The sequence below is a fragment of the Pipra filicauda genome, unplaced genomic scaffold (genome assembly GCF_003945595.2).
Source record: "Pipra filicauda isolate LSUMZ 115617 unplaced genomic scaffold, ASM394559v2 scaffold49_size4853605_pilon, whole genome shotgun sequence".
NCBI lineage: Eukaryota > Metazoa > Chordata > Aves > Passeriformes > Pipridae > Pipra > Pipra filicauda.
In genome coordinates, this window is record NW_024104642.1 from 2,979,234 (window position 1) to 2,997,365 (window position 18,132).

At 40.4% G+C, this 18,132-nt stretch overlaps 1 protein-coding gene across 1 annotated transcript; it reads left to right on the plus strand.

Moving 5' to 3' along the window:
- The first annotated feature begins 2,301 nt into the window (after positions 1 to 2,301).
- LOC114000618 (myosin regulatory light chain interacting protein) lies at positions 2,302 to 17,286 on the plus strand. Its single transcript, XM_027745063.2, has 7 exons — positions 2,302 to 2,503; positions 3,544 to 3,734; positions 12,122 to 12,307; positions 13,025 to 13,222; positions 13,552 to 13,716; positions 15,146 to 15,566; positions 15,911 to 17,286. Exons 1-7 carry the CDS (start codon positions 2,417 to 2,419, stop codon positions 15,998 to 16,000), a joined length of 1,338 nt encoding a protein of 445 aa, XP_027600864.1. The 5' UTR covers positions 2,302 to 2,416; the 3' UTR covers positions 16,001 to 17,286.
- Positions 17,287 to 18,132: the final 846 nt, after the last annotated feature.

Genomic DNA, 18,132 nt, shown 5'->3' on the forward strand with positions numbered 1-18,132 from the left:
AGCACTGAGATGACATGTGGATAAACACTGTTCCTTTATGATACACAAAAGGTGAACATCCATGCTATGAGCAGTTTGACAGTACACCTCACTGAGTGTTGATAATTCATCAAAGAGACCAGGCAGGAGACTGTAAGATGCTTCAGTTTTTTCTCGCAGACAGAGCCCAAAGGGTTGCAACAGGCATTTGTCGCAGGAGCTGTCTCCTGTGTGCTAAAGCAGGGCTTGGTCCTTTACTCTCTCCTGTACAGCATGAATAAAATATCACAGAGAGACTGTGAAATGAAAAGTATTTCTGTGACAGCAGTGTCCGGATGACACCCTTGAAAAGAAATGCTTGTTTTACACAGGGCTTAACCAATCTACGCAATTTACTGCCACAAGCTATTTTTGTGGCTTACGGTTTAGAAGATTTCAAAGTAGGATAACACTTTTACAGACATAATAAGAACACCTACATTTACATTAAGTCAGATAAAAGGAAAACACTGGATGGATATTAATATGTAGAGAAAAGGTAGGTTTCTGTTTGTCTGGACAACACCTAGCCTAAGATGAACTGATTCCTAGGATACAAGTAATATGGATAAATAAGTAAAGGCTGATCTATTAGGTATAAGCCAGTTTTAACTGTTTAGTCTTAGAGAAACATATACAAGCTCATTATCTCACAATTATATAAAGACTTCTTGCACCTTCCTCTGTAACATCTGATATGAGCTACTGTCAGGGAGAGGATATCAGAATACTAATGGCATGAGTCATCATGGCAGTTTTGGTGTTTCTTTTTCAAAATATCTCTAGGACTCTTGATTATGACAGAAATATCAAAACCACACAAAATACCATAACACTGCAATATATATAAGTAAAACTAAAATAGAACTAAAATAATATTTCCTGCATCCACATCAACAGAAACTAAAGAAGTGGGGAATACAGGCTTTTTTCCATACTAAAATATTCTGTGATTTTTTTATCAGTGGTTAATCCCCTCATAATTAAGCCCCTCCCAAAGAGTTTGGGGTTTTTTCCCCCACAAAATCACAGAGTTAAGATGCAATTAATTTTGCAATGTTGTTAATTTTTCTTTCTTGTTGGTTCCTTTTTCTACCCTCCACTCCCTGAGTCTGGTCTTTTAAGACTCTAAGCTCTTCAATTTTAACACTATAGACCTGGGCATGAAAATCTGAGCTAGTAGGTGTACGGGTAAAATGTAGCACCACTCAGGTTTGGCATCTCTTACTTGTCTCCTGCTGTTCTGCCTGGTTCAGAACTGAGCAGTCTTCTAGTTACAGAGTTCATATGAACAAAATGGATATGGCATGGCAGTACATGGAGATTGGGGTAGTGCTTGACCAGTCCTTCTTAAAATTTCCATGTTTCCAGTGCTTTGCATGCTTCATAACGCACAGTTGGAGAAGGTCAAAGAGAGTATGGGAAAGAGAACACCTATTTGGATGTTATCTTCCCCTCAACGAAAAGGGGTGCTGGCAAAGCCGAGAGATGAGCCAAGGCTCAGGGGTCACCTCTTACAACTACCTGTCTCAAAGGAGGTTGTAACCAGATGAGGGTCGGCCTCTTCTGCCAGGCAACTAACCTGGATGAGAGGAATAGTCTTAAACTGCGCCAGAGAGGTTTGAGTTAGACATTAGCAAGGACTTCTTCACAGAAAGCGTGATTAGACATTGGAATGGGCTGCCCACAGAGGTGATGGAGTCCCTGAAGGTGTTTAAGGAAAGACCAGACGTGGCATTTAGTGCCACTGTCTAGTTAACATGGCGGTGTTTGATCATAGGCTGGACTTGACGATCTCAAATCTTTTCCAACCCAATTGATTCCGTGAAGGCAACATTTGCTTTTTACACCCCCCACAAATGCTCACTCTCACATTAGTTTCGCAGGCTGTCCCTGCCCAGTGGGCTTGGCCTCCACCCGCGCTTGGAAGAACGCACATGGCTTTGATTTAAGCGGACGTGATTCCGAGGTGAGAAGCTCCGGGCTGTGGCGGCTGAGGGCGGGTGACGGCAACGTGGAGGCGCTGGGGCGGACGAAGACCCCCCGTGCCGGGTCCACCAAGCGGCCGGGCCTCGGCGGGCACGGCGGGGGGCGCCAGAGAGCGCGGACAACGGCCGCCCTCCCGGGGGCGGCGGCGCTCATTGGTGGCGGCGGCGGCCGCAGCCATGAGCAGAGCCTCGCGATTGGCCCGCAGGTGCGGGCCGGGGAGGGGCGGGCCGGGCAGAGGCTACATAAGGAGGGAGCGGCGCTGGCAGAGCGCAGGCGGTGTGGGCGCGACGGGCTTTGGCGGGCGTGGGCGGCGGCTGGGACGCGAGCGGGGCTCAGCCCGGAGCGACAGCGACGGCAGCGGCCGCTCCTCCGGTGTCCGTGGCAGCGGCGGCTCTGACTGTCCCCAGCCATGCTGTGCTATGTGACCAGGCCGGACGCGGTGGTGATGGAGGTGGAAGTGGAGGCGAAAGCCAACGGCGAGGACTGCCTCAACCAGGTGAGGGTTTTCTGGCCGCCGGGGCGCCAGGGCTCGGGGAGGGGGGCTGTGGTGGGTGTAGCGGTGGCCACTGGGCAGCGTGGAGCGCTGGTGCCCCACAGGCGCGTGTGTCCCCGTTGCCAGCCCGCCGCCCCGGTGCCGAGGCGCCGCGCCCGCGGTGGGGTTCGGGCGGGCGGTGCGGGGCGGCGGTGGCGCGGGGCTGGGCTGGGCCGTGCGGGGGCGGCCGCCGCGCCGGCGGTGGGGGCGGGGAGCGCCGAGCGCCGCAGTCTCCCCGCTTCCCTTCTCGTTTTGTGTTTTGGTGGGTTTTGTTTGTTTGTTTGTGGTTTTTTTTTTTCTTTTTAATCTTATTTTATTTTTTATTTTCCTTTTTTCCCCAACCTCTCTCTTCATGTTGGATGAAGGGGATACTGCATCCCCCGCCTCGGGGCTCGCTGGTCCCTCTGCCGTGGGAAGCGCAGGCCCGGGCCCCACCGCTGCATCCCGCTGGAAGTGTTCTCAGGGAGGGAGCACGAGTGGGACCCGAGGCGGGGGATGCAGCACCCTTTGCATCCAACTCTCCGTGTCCGGGACCTAGCAGGCCAGAGCTGCTGTCCAGGTGCCTTCTCGCCCTTCCGTCGCCAGCGGGGGCGGCCTTGGGGATGCTGGAGAGATCCAGACGCGGGAGTCCGGTCTGCTGGTGGCATCTAAATAAAACTTGTTGGTGGCTGTACTTTTTCACTCCTTCGTGCCCAGAAAGTGCTACTGGCTGAGAGGTTGAACAGCCGATACTCTCCTCTTTTGGAAATCTGCTGGTCCTCTGAAGTGCCTGTCCTTGGGGTGAAATTTGACCATGAAATTCCTAGTTTATGCTTAGTGTTTCTCTCCGTGATGTTTTGTATGCAACCTAAAATCCAGTAATTAAGTAATCCTTTGTATGAACGTGCTGACAGCAGGATTTTTGTGTGTGTGTGTGTTTTAAGTGAGCAGTCTGAAACAGCACTTCGGGTGTTATTTTTCATCGTTATGTTGTAGCCTTATTATAAAGAAGCTCGTTCTTTCAGGTTTGCAGAAGGTTGGGGATTATAGAAGTTGATTATTTTGGACTGCAGTTCACTGGCAGCAAAGGGGAGAATCTATGGCTGAATCTGAGGAACAGGATCTCCCAGCAGATGGATGGTTTAGCCCCTTATCGATTGAAATTGAGAGTCAAGTTTTTTGTTGAGCCACATCTTATTTTACAGGAACAGACAAGGTAAGGTAAATATGGTTGTAAGTAGATTTAATGTAACACTTTGTTTTCGATTTCTGTAACTTATGAAAGTGATTGCACAGTGGTTTTATGGTTTTTATCTTCTAGTAATTTTGCTTGACTTTTCTGTGTAGTTTTAAAATCTTTGTGTTGTGTTTTGTTTTGTTTTTTAAATAATTAAACTTATAATGCTAAGTATTGTGTAGCTACCAGTAAGTAATGACTGTGGGTAATTTTGTGAGCATTCAGTGCTGGAAGTGGAAGAAACTAAGCTACCAGTAGCAGACTTTTTATATGGTATTTGTGTGTCCGATAGTAACCCCTGTTCTGTGGTGTTACTCTAGGTCATTCTGAACTGCTGGTACAGAAAGGCAGGAAACAATTCCTCCCAGAGAGCAAAAAACTTGCTGAATTCCTTTTTCTCTGGTATTATGTTACAGTAACTTTCAAATAGCTACAGGCCCTTAGAGGCTACAAAAGAAACAGCTGTTTCACTTCTGCTGTGGCCAGTCCTCTTAACTAAATTGTTATACTGTTAGTAAATTAGTTTTCTAAGATTGGTAGTGAATACTCGCTTTTACTCCTTGAGTTTGATTACCACATGAATTACAGTTGAATTAGCTTTAAAGAAAGCTGTGCATATATGTATTTAGTACAAATAATTTTTCTAGTTAGCTTTCGGTAGTACAGTTAGTGTAAATTGGGCCAATTGAAATCTAGTGTGTGTATGATAGTGCCAAACACATTTTTTCACTACTCACCTTAACTTAGTTCTTTCAGAATCCTAAACTTAATACTTTCAGAATTAAGACCATGAAAACAACATGGTGGTTCTGCACAGAATGTTTGTCTAAGGAGTTTGGTCAGATGCTGACAGTCTTATTTGGTGTTTATTTCGTAGGAAAAAGGTTTTGAGTTAGAAACATGCATGTATTGCTTTATTTTTTGATCTAATGTGCAGGGTAGAGGCTTTGGGGGAGCAGTGGTTTCAGGTCATCAATCTGCTTGAAATTTTCAGAATGCTATGCTGTTAGACCATCGTTGTCCTGTATAATAGCTTCAGTTAGGCAAATGAAGTCAGGCTAAATTCCAGTTTTAATGTACCTTATTTTGAAAAAATAAATTCTACTATCCATGGCATATCTTTGGGCTCTTTTTGAGTATTTTTCCTTAAAGAAACTTGTCCTCCTATTTAAATATTCTCAGTACGTATAAATCCAAATAACAAAGGGTTTTTATGTAGAACAAAAGGAGCCACACAACTTCATACCTGATGAGGTGGAAGAGGTTACCCTGAGCATGTCAGATGTGCCTCCACTCAGAACGAATCAGGGTGAAAATCTGAGGAAACCCAAAACTGGGGGGTTTATGCTATCATTGATGAATGCTTGCTCAGCTTTACGAGGTTTTTACAGACATCTGTGTTCCTGCCTTCAACACTGTCAATGCGAGACTTGGCAGGTGGTGCAAGTTAATAGAGAGCTTGAACTGATGAAACATGCCCCAAGGGCCTCAAAGACTGGGTTGTGGAGCTAAAATGTAACAGAGTTTATATACCTATATCAAAGTAGCAGGTATTTCTCGACTGTAAAGATGACTTTGAAAAGATGTAGGTGGGACAAGCTTTCTTTTATGTATTAATTATGACTGTTCTGAAACTAATACTTTTAACAACAAATTTTAAAATTGAGTCTCAGTCATCAAAAGACCTATATTATAAAAAAATACAAGTTGTACATCAACTTGCAATAATTGCCTTTTAATTGTGTATGCCCAGTAGTCTACAAGTAGCAGACCTAGAATTCCAGTACCTGTGGTTAATGTCTATTCCTGTATTGTTGATACTGAGTTTCAGTCGATTTACTCTTTTTCTACTCAGATCTGCTTGAGGATTTACATACACATGTAACTGAATTCATACTTAGTTTGTGTGTAAGCATGTTTGGTATCAAGGAGAAGATGCAAAACTTGTTAAACCTGTTGCAGAACTTAAAAATCAATAAACATAGAATTGTAAGGATTAGCTGCACAGTTACTGCTGACACCTTGTTTCTTTCCTTTACCTACAAAGTCAGTGGGCTGGCTGAGGAAGAAAGTGATGAGTATCCTTGGTTTCCTTTAGCAGTTGTGTCCACATCTGATGTAAGGGTGGTTTCTGGGAGAGCTGTTGCCTTCCGGTCCTGTGTGTGAAGAACAGTTGGGGAAGTCTTCCAGTCTTTTGCTTGCTGCCTCTGATGCGGTTTTTACACATAAATTAGATGCGTGTTGAGACTGCTTTTGAAATCTGGGAAGCTGCAAGTAATTCTAAATTTTGTTGATATGCCTCATCATGATTATAATAGCAAGTGTTGTGACTGAGTTGTTACAAGGTCTTTTCTATATACTTTGGAAGCTTTGCCAGTCCCAGTTGCACTGCTTCATTAGAGATTCTTGCTGTGCACTTCGATTTAAAACTCAGGTGTATGTTTGTTTGTACCAATTTAATATTCAGGTTTCTACATGCTGTGAAAGCTGATCTGGCAACTGAACATCAACCTCTGCTTCTGTTATCTTTAGTCAGCCAGTGGAAGATCATAGCCTCATGCATTTTAATCTTCTTATGCAAGGAAGCAGTCTTGTCTCAAAGGCAGAGCGGGTTATAATTGTACCTCTGACCACTATGGCAACAAACGACCTTTACTTATCACTTTGGGAATTGGGGAATTGCATGGAAAAACTTTCTTACTACACTTTTTTTCCTTCTACAGGGCTAAAAGCAGTTTATTTCTATTCTTTGGATCACAATATCTAATTTTTTATTTGACTGCCTGGTACTGAATTTCACCACGTGATTTCATAGCTGAGAATTGTTTTCAATGGAATGAAAGTGCTGCAAGAATGTCACTCAAATTTAATCTGCTGCTGTCAGAGTTTTACAAACAAGTCTGAAATGTGAACAGTGTGCTGCTATAGAGAAGTTTGAATATCTATGAATTTTCCTTTGAATGGAAAATCACATTGGCTTGAAAAGGACTGCTCTTTGCTTAAAGATACATGTGATAGTCCACGATTGAGATCATAAGCTCTGGCTTGTGTCACGTTTTGGTTTTTTTCACCATTTTCTGGTTTTTTTTTGATAGGTCGTGCAACAGCTAGAAAAAAACCTCCTGCTTTTCACTTCTTTTACTGAATGATTTGTGGGTGGTTCACGTATCAACTGTTATGAAGTGTTGAATTGCCGTAAGGAGTTGGGGCTTAGAGAAAGGATTATACTTCACTAATCGGAATTTTCAGGAGACTTTTTGACTGAGGGTGGGTGAGATGCTTGGCAGCAGTGCCGGCCCTGCCGCGCCGGTTGCGGGGCACTCCCGGGGGTGCCGCAGCGCTCCTGGGGTTGCAGCTCCGGGTCAGTGACTGGGAGTAGCCCCGGCCCGCGGCAGCTCCGGAGTCGGGCGAACCGGTGGCGCCGGCCTGGGCTTCGCACTGCTGTCGCAGGGCAGAAAGCTCTGCGGCTCCGGCCACGAGCATTTTGTGCAAAGAGGATCAGAGGAGTCTTGAAATTTGCATCCACCTTTTAACAGTGGGAGTGTTTCCCTAGGCCGTGCAAGAGGCGAATTGTGCACAGCACCCGTCCGGAAGGACGGGTTGTTCTCAGTCTGGCAGGATAAAGTCAACCTCGTGGCGATTGCAAAAAAGAAAATTTTTCAAGTGAATGATTTTTTCGAGCACTGTAAAGTTTACCCAGATGTACATCAAAATGGGCAAAGTTATTTGTCTTGTGTAGTATGACTGAAAATCAAATATTCATATGTAAGCCACGACAATTTAAAGTAACATATCAAATTCAAGCAAGCCACGTAGTATTACAAAGCATTCAAAAGAGCTGTAGTTTGCCAGCCTTGAAGGTGGTAATTGTTGTTTTGAAGACTGTTAAAGGGTGTGTGATGTTTGGCAGTATTTGAATTATATTTACAAAGTATTTTGCAGTGTTATCTAGTTGTATTGATGAAGTAGTTGAAATCAAGAACTGGCTTGTAAAATATGTTGAGCGGTCAGATACATACAGTAGGTAGAAAACGAGGAAAAACATTCTATTATCCTATAGCATTGGCTAGCCAGAGCAGCAGTGACATATTTGTTCCAATGCATTAAAAGTCTGTTGTAATAGACAGGGTGAATTTAATGGATCTGTTTGTTTAAATCAAAGTTGAATTGCAGTTGGTAACCTTTCACCCACTCTGCTGAGAGCAAATAAGAACAAAGATACTGAGGAGCATAATTGTACACTTTGCTTTCTCACGTGGGGTGGCCTTACATCTGCTTTTAAAAACAGAATTATATTCTATAGATTTTGAGATCTTTATCAATATATTTTTAGGGAGAACAATTATGCTTCTTAATTTTGATTCCTATAGATAACAGAGTTGTAAATTTACTTCACAGTAGAAAAGACCCTTAACCTGTGGTAAGTAGTGTCATACCCTGAAGAGAACAGGCAGTTCCTTGGGATATATGTTAAGATTCTTGCCAGTAGTCTAGGAAGAGAATGAGGTCTTTTGGTTATGCTTCTAGTTTAGGAATCGTTAGTCATATGCAGATACTTCTTTTGGTAAAGGATTGGGGTTTGTCACTTTTTCCACTGACAGCTAAGTCGAATACACAGGTACATCTAGGTACCATGAAGTTTAGAGGGGAAGGTAAGACTATTTGAAGTGATAAAGACTGTCTTTTGTACTAATGCTGTCACATGTAGAGAACTTGGGCTGCAAATGCAATGGAAAGTTCTGTTTGTCCTTAAAGCTGCCACTAGTTGTTCAATGTCCCAATATGCCTGGCAGGTGTTAGGATGACTAGGAGCCACAACAATTGATGGGCAAAGTTCAGAGTTGTGAAAGATATAAAGATTGAATGAAGCTTTGGCAAGAGTAGTAAGAAGCTGCAGAATGTGCTAAGAGAATGTTGGAGCTTGGGGGGTGAGGTAGGACACATACCACTTGTGTGACTTGAGTTACTTCTCAAATTTATAACAGGTAATATTAATGTATCGTGTAACTGAAGTGGTGAATGATGCAGAAACAAACAAAAATGTTTATTTTCTTATATGGTGGACAAACTAAGGCATTTTACCAGCAATGTTGCAAATGTAACCTTAGAGAACTTAAAAACAGTTCAATTTTCACAGTTCATTGTTCTAAAGCTTGCTAGATAAAAATTCCACTAAGTATAAAATATTAGTGCTGAAATAATTCCTTGAAAAAATAAATATCCTCTTACTGCACAACGGAGAAGCTTTAACAATTTTTTTTATTGTACCTAGAGATTCCAGGAGAGAGGAGGGATGGTAGATTAGGTCACAATCTAATCTACAAAAACTTACATAGATACTTTCTGTGTAACTAATAGAATCTGTAATACAACCAGGTTTTCTACAGACAACCTGTTGGGTCCTTTAGAATTTGCAGAATTAGATAGGGAACTGCCTCAAGGCTTCTAATGCTTTAGTTTTGCTTCACTATATTTAACAATAAAACCACATTCTTATGCCTTTAAGGATCAAAAAACACTGTTCACTTTTGTGTAAAAAGGAAAAGGCAATCTGCTTTTATAATCATATTCTGGTTAGTGTCATGTTTTGAACCTTTGAATGGGGGGTGATTTTACAAGGGACATTAATATTACTTTGGAGCAGTGCAATCTGAGTATGGTTGGATGGGCTAATCAAATCACTTTTTCAGATGCATAAAATGTGTGCAACCCTTGCTGTCCTGCAATTTCTAGATGTCTTTCCTTCATCAAACACACTTAAGGACTTAAAATGAAAAAAAAAAAAAAAAGCAGCAAATTTGCTGCCTGAACTTCAGGGCAGCTGCTGTTGCAGATCAGTATGACGTCTTTCACTGACTTGTTATGGGTGCAGTTTAGGTTATTTAGGTGCAGACCAATGACTTTGTGAGATGGACTGTTAAATACAGGTGGTTTTGTCTGTTTTCTCTGACGTAATAAAATAACTTATCATAGTGTAAACTGGGACATGAATTTGCACAGCTTTAGTTACTTCACAATAACTGTTGTTTATATGTGCTGCAACTTTGTTTCATTTATCAGAAAAATACAAAGTAGCTGAGTCTCTGTGCGATGTTTTCCCTTGTGTGATATAAGCCAGTTACGTGAAGTTACCACACATTAGCTAATGTGATGCTATTTCACATTTGCCTTAAACTCATTTGTCTTCCTATGCCATTGCTGGCTTTTTAGTAATGGAATGTGACAAGCCATGCATCTGCTGTAGCTGTTTCTGTAATGCATCTGTATTTGCAGGAGCAATATTTTGTTTTTCATCTTCTCCTGTGATGTCATTAAGGTCTTCCCAGCAAGGGAAGAACTCTTGATTTTCCCCTGTGTAGGCAGTGCTGTCATATGCATAAAAAACCCTGAAGATACAAGCATTTAGGTGTGGTAGTTGTAACTGTGTTTCAGCTAATGACAATAAAATTGTCAGATCTTTCTTTAAAATACTATATTTGTAATTAGTACTTAGTTGAAACAACTGAAAATCCTATCTTGATATTGTCAGAGGATTGAGTGCATGAGAAGCTGTTTATTTTATGAAGTACTGCAACTTTGATTGGAGTCAGGGAAATGCCTACTATTTGAATTTATTTTGGCCATAGTGTTTTAGTAATTTATCAAATACTTTGGGTGTGTGGACTAAGCCCCAAAAGGAGTCTGTACAACCCAAGTATTTTACAAGGGCACAGATATGTGTTTCTGCAGCCCAGGCTGAAAGAGCTATGAATCAGCAAGGTAGGAGAAAGGGATTGGAGCAGAAGTTTGAGGTTTGCTTGGAAAAAAGAGCCCTAACAAGGAATAACCTGCTAACAGTGGAGACAGCACTACTGCCTGAAGTTCTGGTCCTCTTGCCACCTAAACTTGTATCCTGCACAGCGTGAGGATATTGGCTTGCACCAGACCTCCCCAGCACTGCTGAAGAACCCTTGATGTCTAGACAAGATCAAGAACCCTTGATGTCTAGACATCAGAGCAATGCAATTAAGCACTTGTGTCACAACTGCAGTGATACTCTAGCATGCCTCAAATAGCTTGCAAAGGGAGGTGTTGGAGCTGTGACTTGTTGCAGGAAATGGATTGTAGGGCAACTTAGGGGATAATGGGGCATCTTTTGGGCTGCTATCTTCTTGGTTGCAACATTTACCATGGTAGAGCTAAGAACGAACATGAATTTTACAAGTTCTGTAATTGCTCACAGTAATGAAAAAAGTCCTATTTGCCCTGTTGTACAAAAGAATTTTAGAATGCTACAACAGAATATATGTAAGATATCATCCAATTCCCCTTGGAAGGAAAGCTAATCATTTACTAGCATCTTCAGCATCAGTGATGAGTGACTCAGTACAGCTTTTCTTAAAAGTAGATCACAATTAATTTTAGAGAAGTAAATGTCCCATTCTGGTAAGCCAAGACACATCACTGTGGGTGCTAGGCTTCATTTATAGAAATAGTTTTTTAGTGATTCGTAACTGTGATATGTAATTCTGCATCTGGTTTCCATAAATATGTGGAGTCTTAAGAACAAATGGTAAGACATTTATATTTTGTCCCCTGAGGGGAGAAAAGGGTGATTCTGTAGAAGTTAAAGTAGCCTATAGGGGAAACTAACATTCTGCTGTTAATGTTGGTGGAAGTGTTCATTTGTCTGTTAACTGACTTATTAGACAGTTAAGAGCAACATTGTGAATTCTCAGCAAATTGTTGCCTTGGCCCCAGGTGTAAAGGTTGGTGTGACAAATTCTTACACAGAAGATGTTTTTGTATTTTGTTCCACAATGCCTTTTCAGGTGTCTCAAGTTGTTCTGTTAATCATGTCTCTTCTTCCCTTAAATGTAGTGGCAAAGGCATTTCCACTGTGTAGAGAAAGTATGGCTTCTCCTGTTGCATGACAGAAGTGTGTATGCTGTTTGAGCTGTTCTTCCCAAATTTGCTTTTGTGAACTGCAGGATAACTTGTAAATGGCAACCAAAAATTTAAACATAGGAAACTAATGCAAATATTTCATTGATATTTTGTTCACTAAATTGAAATGACTAAGTGGCATTAGGAGTTAAAGCAGTCCTCATTCTTAAGAACATGATTAAAATGCTCATTTCTTTTAGTAGTACTTTTAGATAAATACCATCTTCAGTTGTAGCCTTGTGTTTAAGGGTAAGTGAATAATAAGATGGAGACCTTTTTCTTTCACTTGTGCCAGACTTCCTCTATTTGGTACAATCATCACAAATTCTTGATTACCAAACTAAAGATTCCCAAATATATCTAATATGTTATTTGATATGTCTTGATTACAAACATCATCTAACAGTTTGTGTAAGCAAATGTTTCTGATTCCATTGCAGGCATATGTTTTTCTTGCATATAAAAGAAGATCTTCTCTCTGGTAATCTTCAGTGTTCTTCAGAGCATGCAATTGAACTTAGTGCTTTGTTGGCACAGATGAAGTTTGGAGATTATAACCAGAACACTGCCAAGTACAATTATGAAGAGTTGTGTGCAAAAGAGCTCACCACTACCATTTTGGAGAGGTAAAAAGAGCACAATGATACAGACTCCTTTTTGGAGATCAACAGCAGAAGATTTTATGCCCTTAATTACTGGTGCTATAGTGTAAAACAATTTAGATAGTTTTGGAGATCAAAATATAACCTGAATTTGATGTTCTGATTTCAATTAATTTTTAAGCTCAATTACAAGGGGTTTTTTCTTCTTTTGTGAAAAGGAAAAGCTGCCCAAACTCTAGTACTTGGGGAAACACAGGTATCTAAGCACCTGGAGCAGGGTGAATAAATTGTAAATATGTCTTAGACCTACACTGGTAAATGAAAGTAGCAAGAATTTATCTGGCTCAGTACCTGTTACTCTGAGATGTGAACAAAATTCTCTGGTACCTTCCACAGCTCAATTCCTGACTATCAGGAAACTTTGTGTCCTACTTGTGTGTAGTTTTTTTTAGTTATGAACTTAGTGGTGGTTTGGGGAAATATGTTGGGGGTTGTGGTGTTCATTGGAAAGCCTTGATTACATGTAGCTCTTCCATTTCTAAGGCATTCTCAGGATGTTTTGGTAATTCTCAACTATTTCCAGTTCACAATTACTGGAAATCTATAGGCAGCTAAAGCAGGTCAGGAGCATTTAATAATCTGTTCAACTAGGTCATCTAAAAACCCATGTTAAAGCAAACTGCTGACAGTAACAGCACATATTTGAGTTATATCACCTCTTCTTAATCTTTTTATCAACAGCATTATTGCAAAGCACAAAGAGCTAGAAGGTCTAAGTCAAGCATCTGCTGAATACCAGATTCTACAGATTGTTACAACACTGGAGAACTATGGGGTCGAATGGCACTCAGTGAGAGATAGTGAAGGGCAAAAACTGCTTATTGGTGTTGGACCTGAAGGCATATCCATCTGTAAAGATGACTTAAGTCCAATCAACAGGTATGTGTTTTGTGGAACCAGTTGCATGATCAGTTTTGCAGAAGTACTGAGCATGCCTATAGTTTTACAGAAATACACAACTGCTCTGAATTACTAAAAGTGGCTATTGGGATGTAGGGTCTGAGGACACTACCTGCTTATAATCAAGATAACAAGTGGCCTTAATACTCTTGATTTTTGTGTATTTTTGAGGCAGCATCTACAATCCAGCATTACTGACAATAGAAATCATTGTAACTTCTGATAAAAGTGCAATGTAGTAGTTTGTGGAATATGCCCTTATCCTTACCAGCTAAATAACCTTTTTTTTTTTTAATATTAATTTATAGGATTGCTTATCCTGTTGTTCAAATGGCAACTCAGTCTGGGAAGAATGTATATCTGACTGTTACCAAGGAGTCTGGTAATAGTGTAGTTCTCTTGTTTAAGATGATCAGTACAAGAGCAGCAAGTGGGCTCTACAGAGCAATTACAGAGACACATGCATTTTACAGGTCAGTATTGCCACTAGAGTCATCTGTGGCTACTGCTCTTCTCCAGTGTTGGAACTAAGTGCTTAAAGAGCCAGTGGTCTGACTGCACTTTGGAAATACTCTGCAAAATTTCATTGTCTTTCCTCTTAAGTCCAGAAGCTGAACAGGTTTTTCTGTTTTCTGGGAAAGTAAGCAAGAAAAGTAAGCAAAATTTTTCCACTATGAATAACAGCACTTTTTTATAAACTTTTTTTATAAACTTTTTATGTTCCTTGATACTTCATAAACAGTACATACAGTGTTTTGTCCCTATGTAAGAGGGAGAATGAGAGCAATGGAGAAGATCCTTTTATTTAGAATATGTAGATCCTTTATTTGGCTCCTCCAGTTATGTTATCTGTATGCCACCTTCCCATCCCATGTATTTAAATCTTCTTACAGTTCCTCTGTCCTTGCTCACATGCCCAGGATTTTGTTTCATGACAGCTGTATCCTATTGTTCTTTGAGGCAGAGGTGCTATATTCATTTGTTAATGCTGATTTTTAAAACCCCCTTTCATTCTTACTGTGATGTCCAACACTGATCAGTAGAACTGGCTGTCAAAGACACTTAGCAGTGTTTTCTTAAAATTAACTACCACATATCAGTTTCAACTACTTCTTGATCTGTGTCTCTGCTTTAACTTCTGCTGTCCTTCAGTTTCTGATTTTAATTTAAGCAGAGTTTTAGTTTGGCAATAGCACTTGGCCATAAGCTTAGATCTTGGACCTTAGGCCCTGTGAGGCTGTAGTCCTTCTGTTCTGTTTGTTTTCTTTCCTGTGTTGCCTAGAGAACTGATATGCCTTAATAGGCTTCTGCAGATTCAACTGTATAACTGAAGTATGTGACAGGCATGGTTAGAGTAGCTGAAAATACTCAGTGGCAAATACATATGCCTTAATTTAATTCTCTACAGTGCATTCACACTGGTTCTCTTCAGAATAATATAATACTAGTATGTAAACTACTGGGTGGAAATTTGGTTAAAAATATTACTTGACTCCATGAGAGCCTCTCTAAAGAAAGATGTTATGCCAAAGACTCTTAATTGGAATTCTTTAAGGCAGCGTTTGAAAATTGCCATGGAAAGAGGCATTGCTAAGCTGAACTGTGGGTTAAGTGTTTTGCTGTTTACGTTAGCATAATACCTTAAGTTCCTTCCATGGACTTGACTCATTTTACCAGACATTTCACATCTTGAAGTTGTGAAGTATCTCCCACATTTTCATTTTGCACTTTTCAAAGTAGAGTTGTCATGCAAAAACAGCATTCAAGAGCTTAAATGTTACCTCTGACTGTTCTATTTGCTTTAATTTCAGTGCTGTTACTTCAACTTTGGTAAAAATTACTGTATGGATAGCTTTATTGGTATTAACTAATCAATTTTGGATTTGTCTCATTGCTTTATAGGTGTGACACTGTCACCAGTGCTGTCATGATGCAGTATAGTCGAGACTTAAAGGGTCACCTAGCATCTCTGTTTCTGAATGAAAACATTAATCTTGGTAAAAAGTACGTCTTTGACATTAAAAGAACATCAAAAGAAGTTTATGATCATGCAAGGCGAGCTCTTTATAATGCTGGCATTGTGGATCTTGTTTCAAGAAGTGACCAAACCCCACCAAGTTCCCCCCTTAAGTCTTCAGAAAGCAGCATGAACTGTGACAACTGTGAGGGTCTCAGCTGCCAACAAACAAAAGCCCTGCAAGAGAAGCTGCGGAAGCTGAAGGAGTCCATGCTTTGTATGGTATGTTGTGAAGAGGAGATCAATTCAACCTTTTGTCCCTGTGGCCACACAGTTTGCTGCAAGTCCTGTGCTTCCCAGTTACAGGTAAATGCAATGTCATTAAGTTATGAGTTACCAAGTTATGTGGAAGGTTTGGGGTTTTGTATATTTAATGACCGTGGATTAATATGTTCATGTTGATGTTCTAGTAAAACTTATTTTTAAAATTTAGTTTGTGATAAGTTGGTTTCAAAGAACATTATGTGTGGATGATGTGCTAACATAATTTGCAGTGAGGCTAAGAATGAGCTGCATGCTTCTCACAATACCCAGTCTTAAATATGGGATGGTGGAAAGTACTGTTATTGTGTACATGGAGGGAAGTCACCAGTAAGTGCAGAGACTCAAAATATGAAGTAAACTAACTTCCTAATGTTCTTCCTTTCCAGTCATGTCCTGTTTGCAGATCCCATGTAGAGCATGTCCAGCATGTGTACTTGCCAACCCACACCAGTCTTCTCAATCTGACTGTGATATGATCTACGTATACACTTTAAACCCATCATGTACTCTTTAAACTGCACTAATACGAAATGCAACCATTGATTGTGAAGAAGGCAATCACTGGCACCTATCCATGATCAAAAGCAAAAATACTACATTTTTTAACATAAACATTCTTCGTTCAGCATGTCCAAAATGCTTTGGGACATCTTCTGAGAGCAGAAGTATAATTGATTCACCTTACTTAAAAGGAGAATGATGCATAAGTTTGTAGCACGGCAGTGTTGCCACAAAGATAGGTAACCCTGGAGAAATGTGGTGTACACATACAGATGTACCCAGTGAAAGCAATGCAGCCTTTTCTTTTACATGCTCTAAATCCTTTTAGTCACACCGTTTGTTTTGATAGTAAGACTAGCTTTTACAAATACCAGTTTAGTATGGCTCATAGCTTCAGCTTTTAGTAAACTGCTTTAAAGAGGAGAGAACTTTTTTAAAAAGTCAGTTCTTAAACTGAAGTTATAGGGCTTCATCAAGTAGCTGTGTTTAACTCAGAATTCTATTAAATAGAAAACAATTCTGAGAAAATAGCTTTGGAAAGGTGGGGCAAGTTTGTTAATCTGCAAGTCTTGAGGGTGGATCAGGAAAGTTTTGTGGTTGGCAGCATCACGTGGAAGCACTGTTGTGGGACTTCATTCACAGCTCTCAGTGAGCAGGGTACTCCCAGGTTTCCCACATCCAGTTTAGCTGGTGGTCTCAGGAGCTTCAGTCAGCTGCCCTTCAAGTTGGCTTTATTTTTGGAGACTGATTTTAAACTATGTACCATTAATTTTTAAAATAAGGGTTGTGTATAATTTTAAATGCTTTCTTCAGTTAGCATCTTTATGGGATAGGTCATTTTCTGCTAAAATGTTTTTAATTTCCACCCCCCTACTTGGGCATTTTGGGCTCTGGTTTCCTAGTGTCTTCTCCAGGGTACAGAGGGAACTGGAGACCATGTTTGGGTGCAATACTGGCTTAATCAAAGCTAGAAAACTACACTGTCACTTTACTGAAATTTTCTGACTATACTTTTCATATTGCCTTAATGTAGCAGTAACGTGTGTTTATGCATCTGTTTCTTTGCACAGACATTTTGTCAAAATATTAAAACTCTACTTTTTTATGACACATTAGCATATAAACCTTACTCTAAGAGGGTATTTATTTTTTCACTTTGTAAAGAAAATTTTGTTTCCTCATGAAGCAAGAGCTTTGTCCTATATCGTAGGCAGCTTCTGTCTTTTTTATATTCAGATTAATAAAGGACTATAAAAATCTACTTTGTGTTATTGCTAAGACTAATTTTGTTCTGAAATACATCTGAGGTGTTACTGAACTGAAAACGCAGCATAAAGTATTTTCATGTTTACGGTCTTGAATGTTATGTTCTAAGAGTGTAATGAAGCTTCCTTAGGTATGTGCCAGGGAGGGAAGAAAATTAGCCTGGTATAACCAAGTTTGTTCAGGCAGCGAACTTTAAGACAGCTGACATATTCCAACTGTGACATAGCCTTCAGAATTGATTTTGTGAAGAACTTTCCTACAGTAAACTGCCCCAAATACATGGGGTATATTCCAGTGGTCTGAGAGAGAAAGGAAAGTATGCAGCTTGAGACTAGAGAGTTGGCGTTTCAGCAGTCTTTTCTAGGAAGTTCTTAATTACATATGTGTTGGTGTCTTTTCTTGACTGGAGTTACTCAGATTTGCTAATTTATGACTCTTACTTTCACATTATTGAAGAGATGGTGCTTGAACACTTCCCAGGTGGTGCCCTATCATTGGCAAGGAAGGAATGGGTATGCAAGTGTGTTCAGAGAAGACCATATCCAGCTCCTGTGCCAGCATACAACAGTGCTTGAGCAAACCTTCCTTGCATCCCAAGATTACAATCAAATTATGTTAGTAACATCTAATCCATTATCTTATTGCAGCTGGCTGAAATGGATTGTAAATCAATATAAATCGATGTTAATACAGGCATCTGATTTAAAGCATGCAACATGATCAAGCTGTTAAAATAGGCAAGCATGAACTACAGGTCCTTTTAATTAAATAGGCTGTGTAATGAGACATCCTTAATAAAAATAATTCCAGTAGTTAGAACTCTAATCAAGGTGGGGCTTGA

Excerpts from the sequence above, each read along its gene's own strand:
- LOC114000618 (XM_027745063.2), top strand. The coding sequence starts at position 2,417 with ATGCTGTGCTATGTGACCAGGCCGGACGCGGTGGTGATGGAGGTGGAA. Across the intron at positions 13,223-13,551 it reads GACTTAAGTCCAATCAACAG|GATTGCTTATCCTGTTGTTC; the intron begins GTATGTGTTTTG and ends ATTAATTTATAG. Across the intron at positions 15,567-15,910 it reads CCTGTGCTTCCCAGTTACAG|TCATGTCCTGTTTGCAGATC; the intron begins GTAAATGCAATG and ends CTTCCTTTCCAG.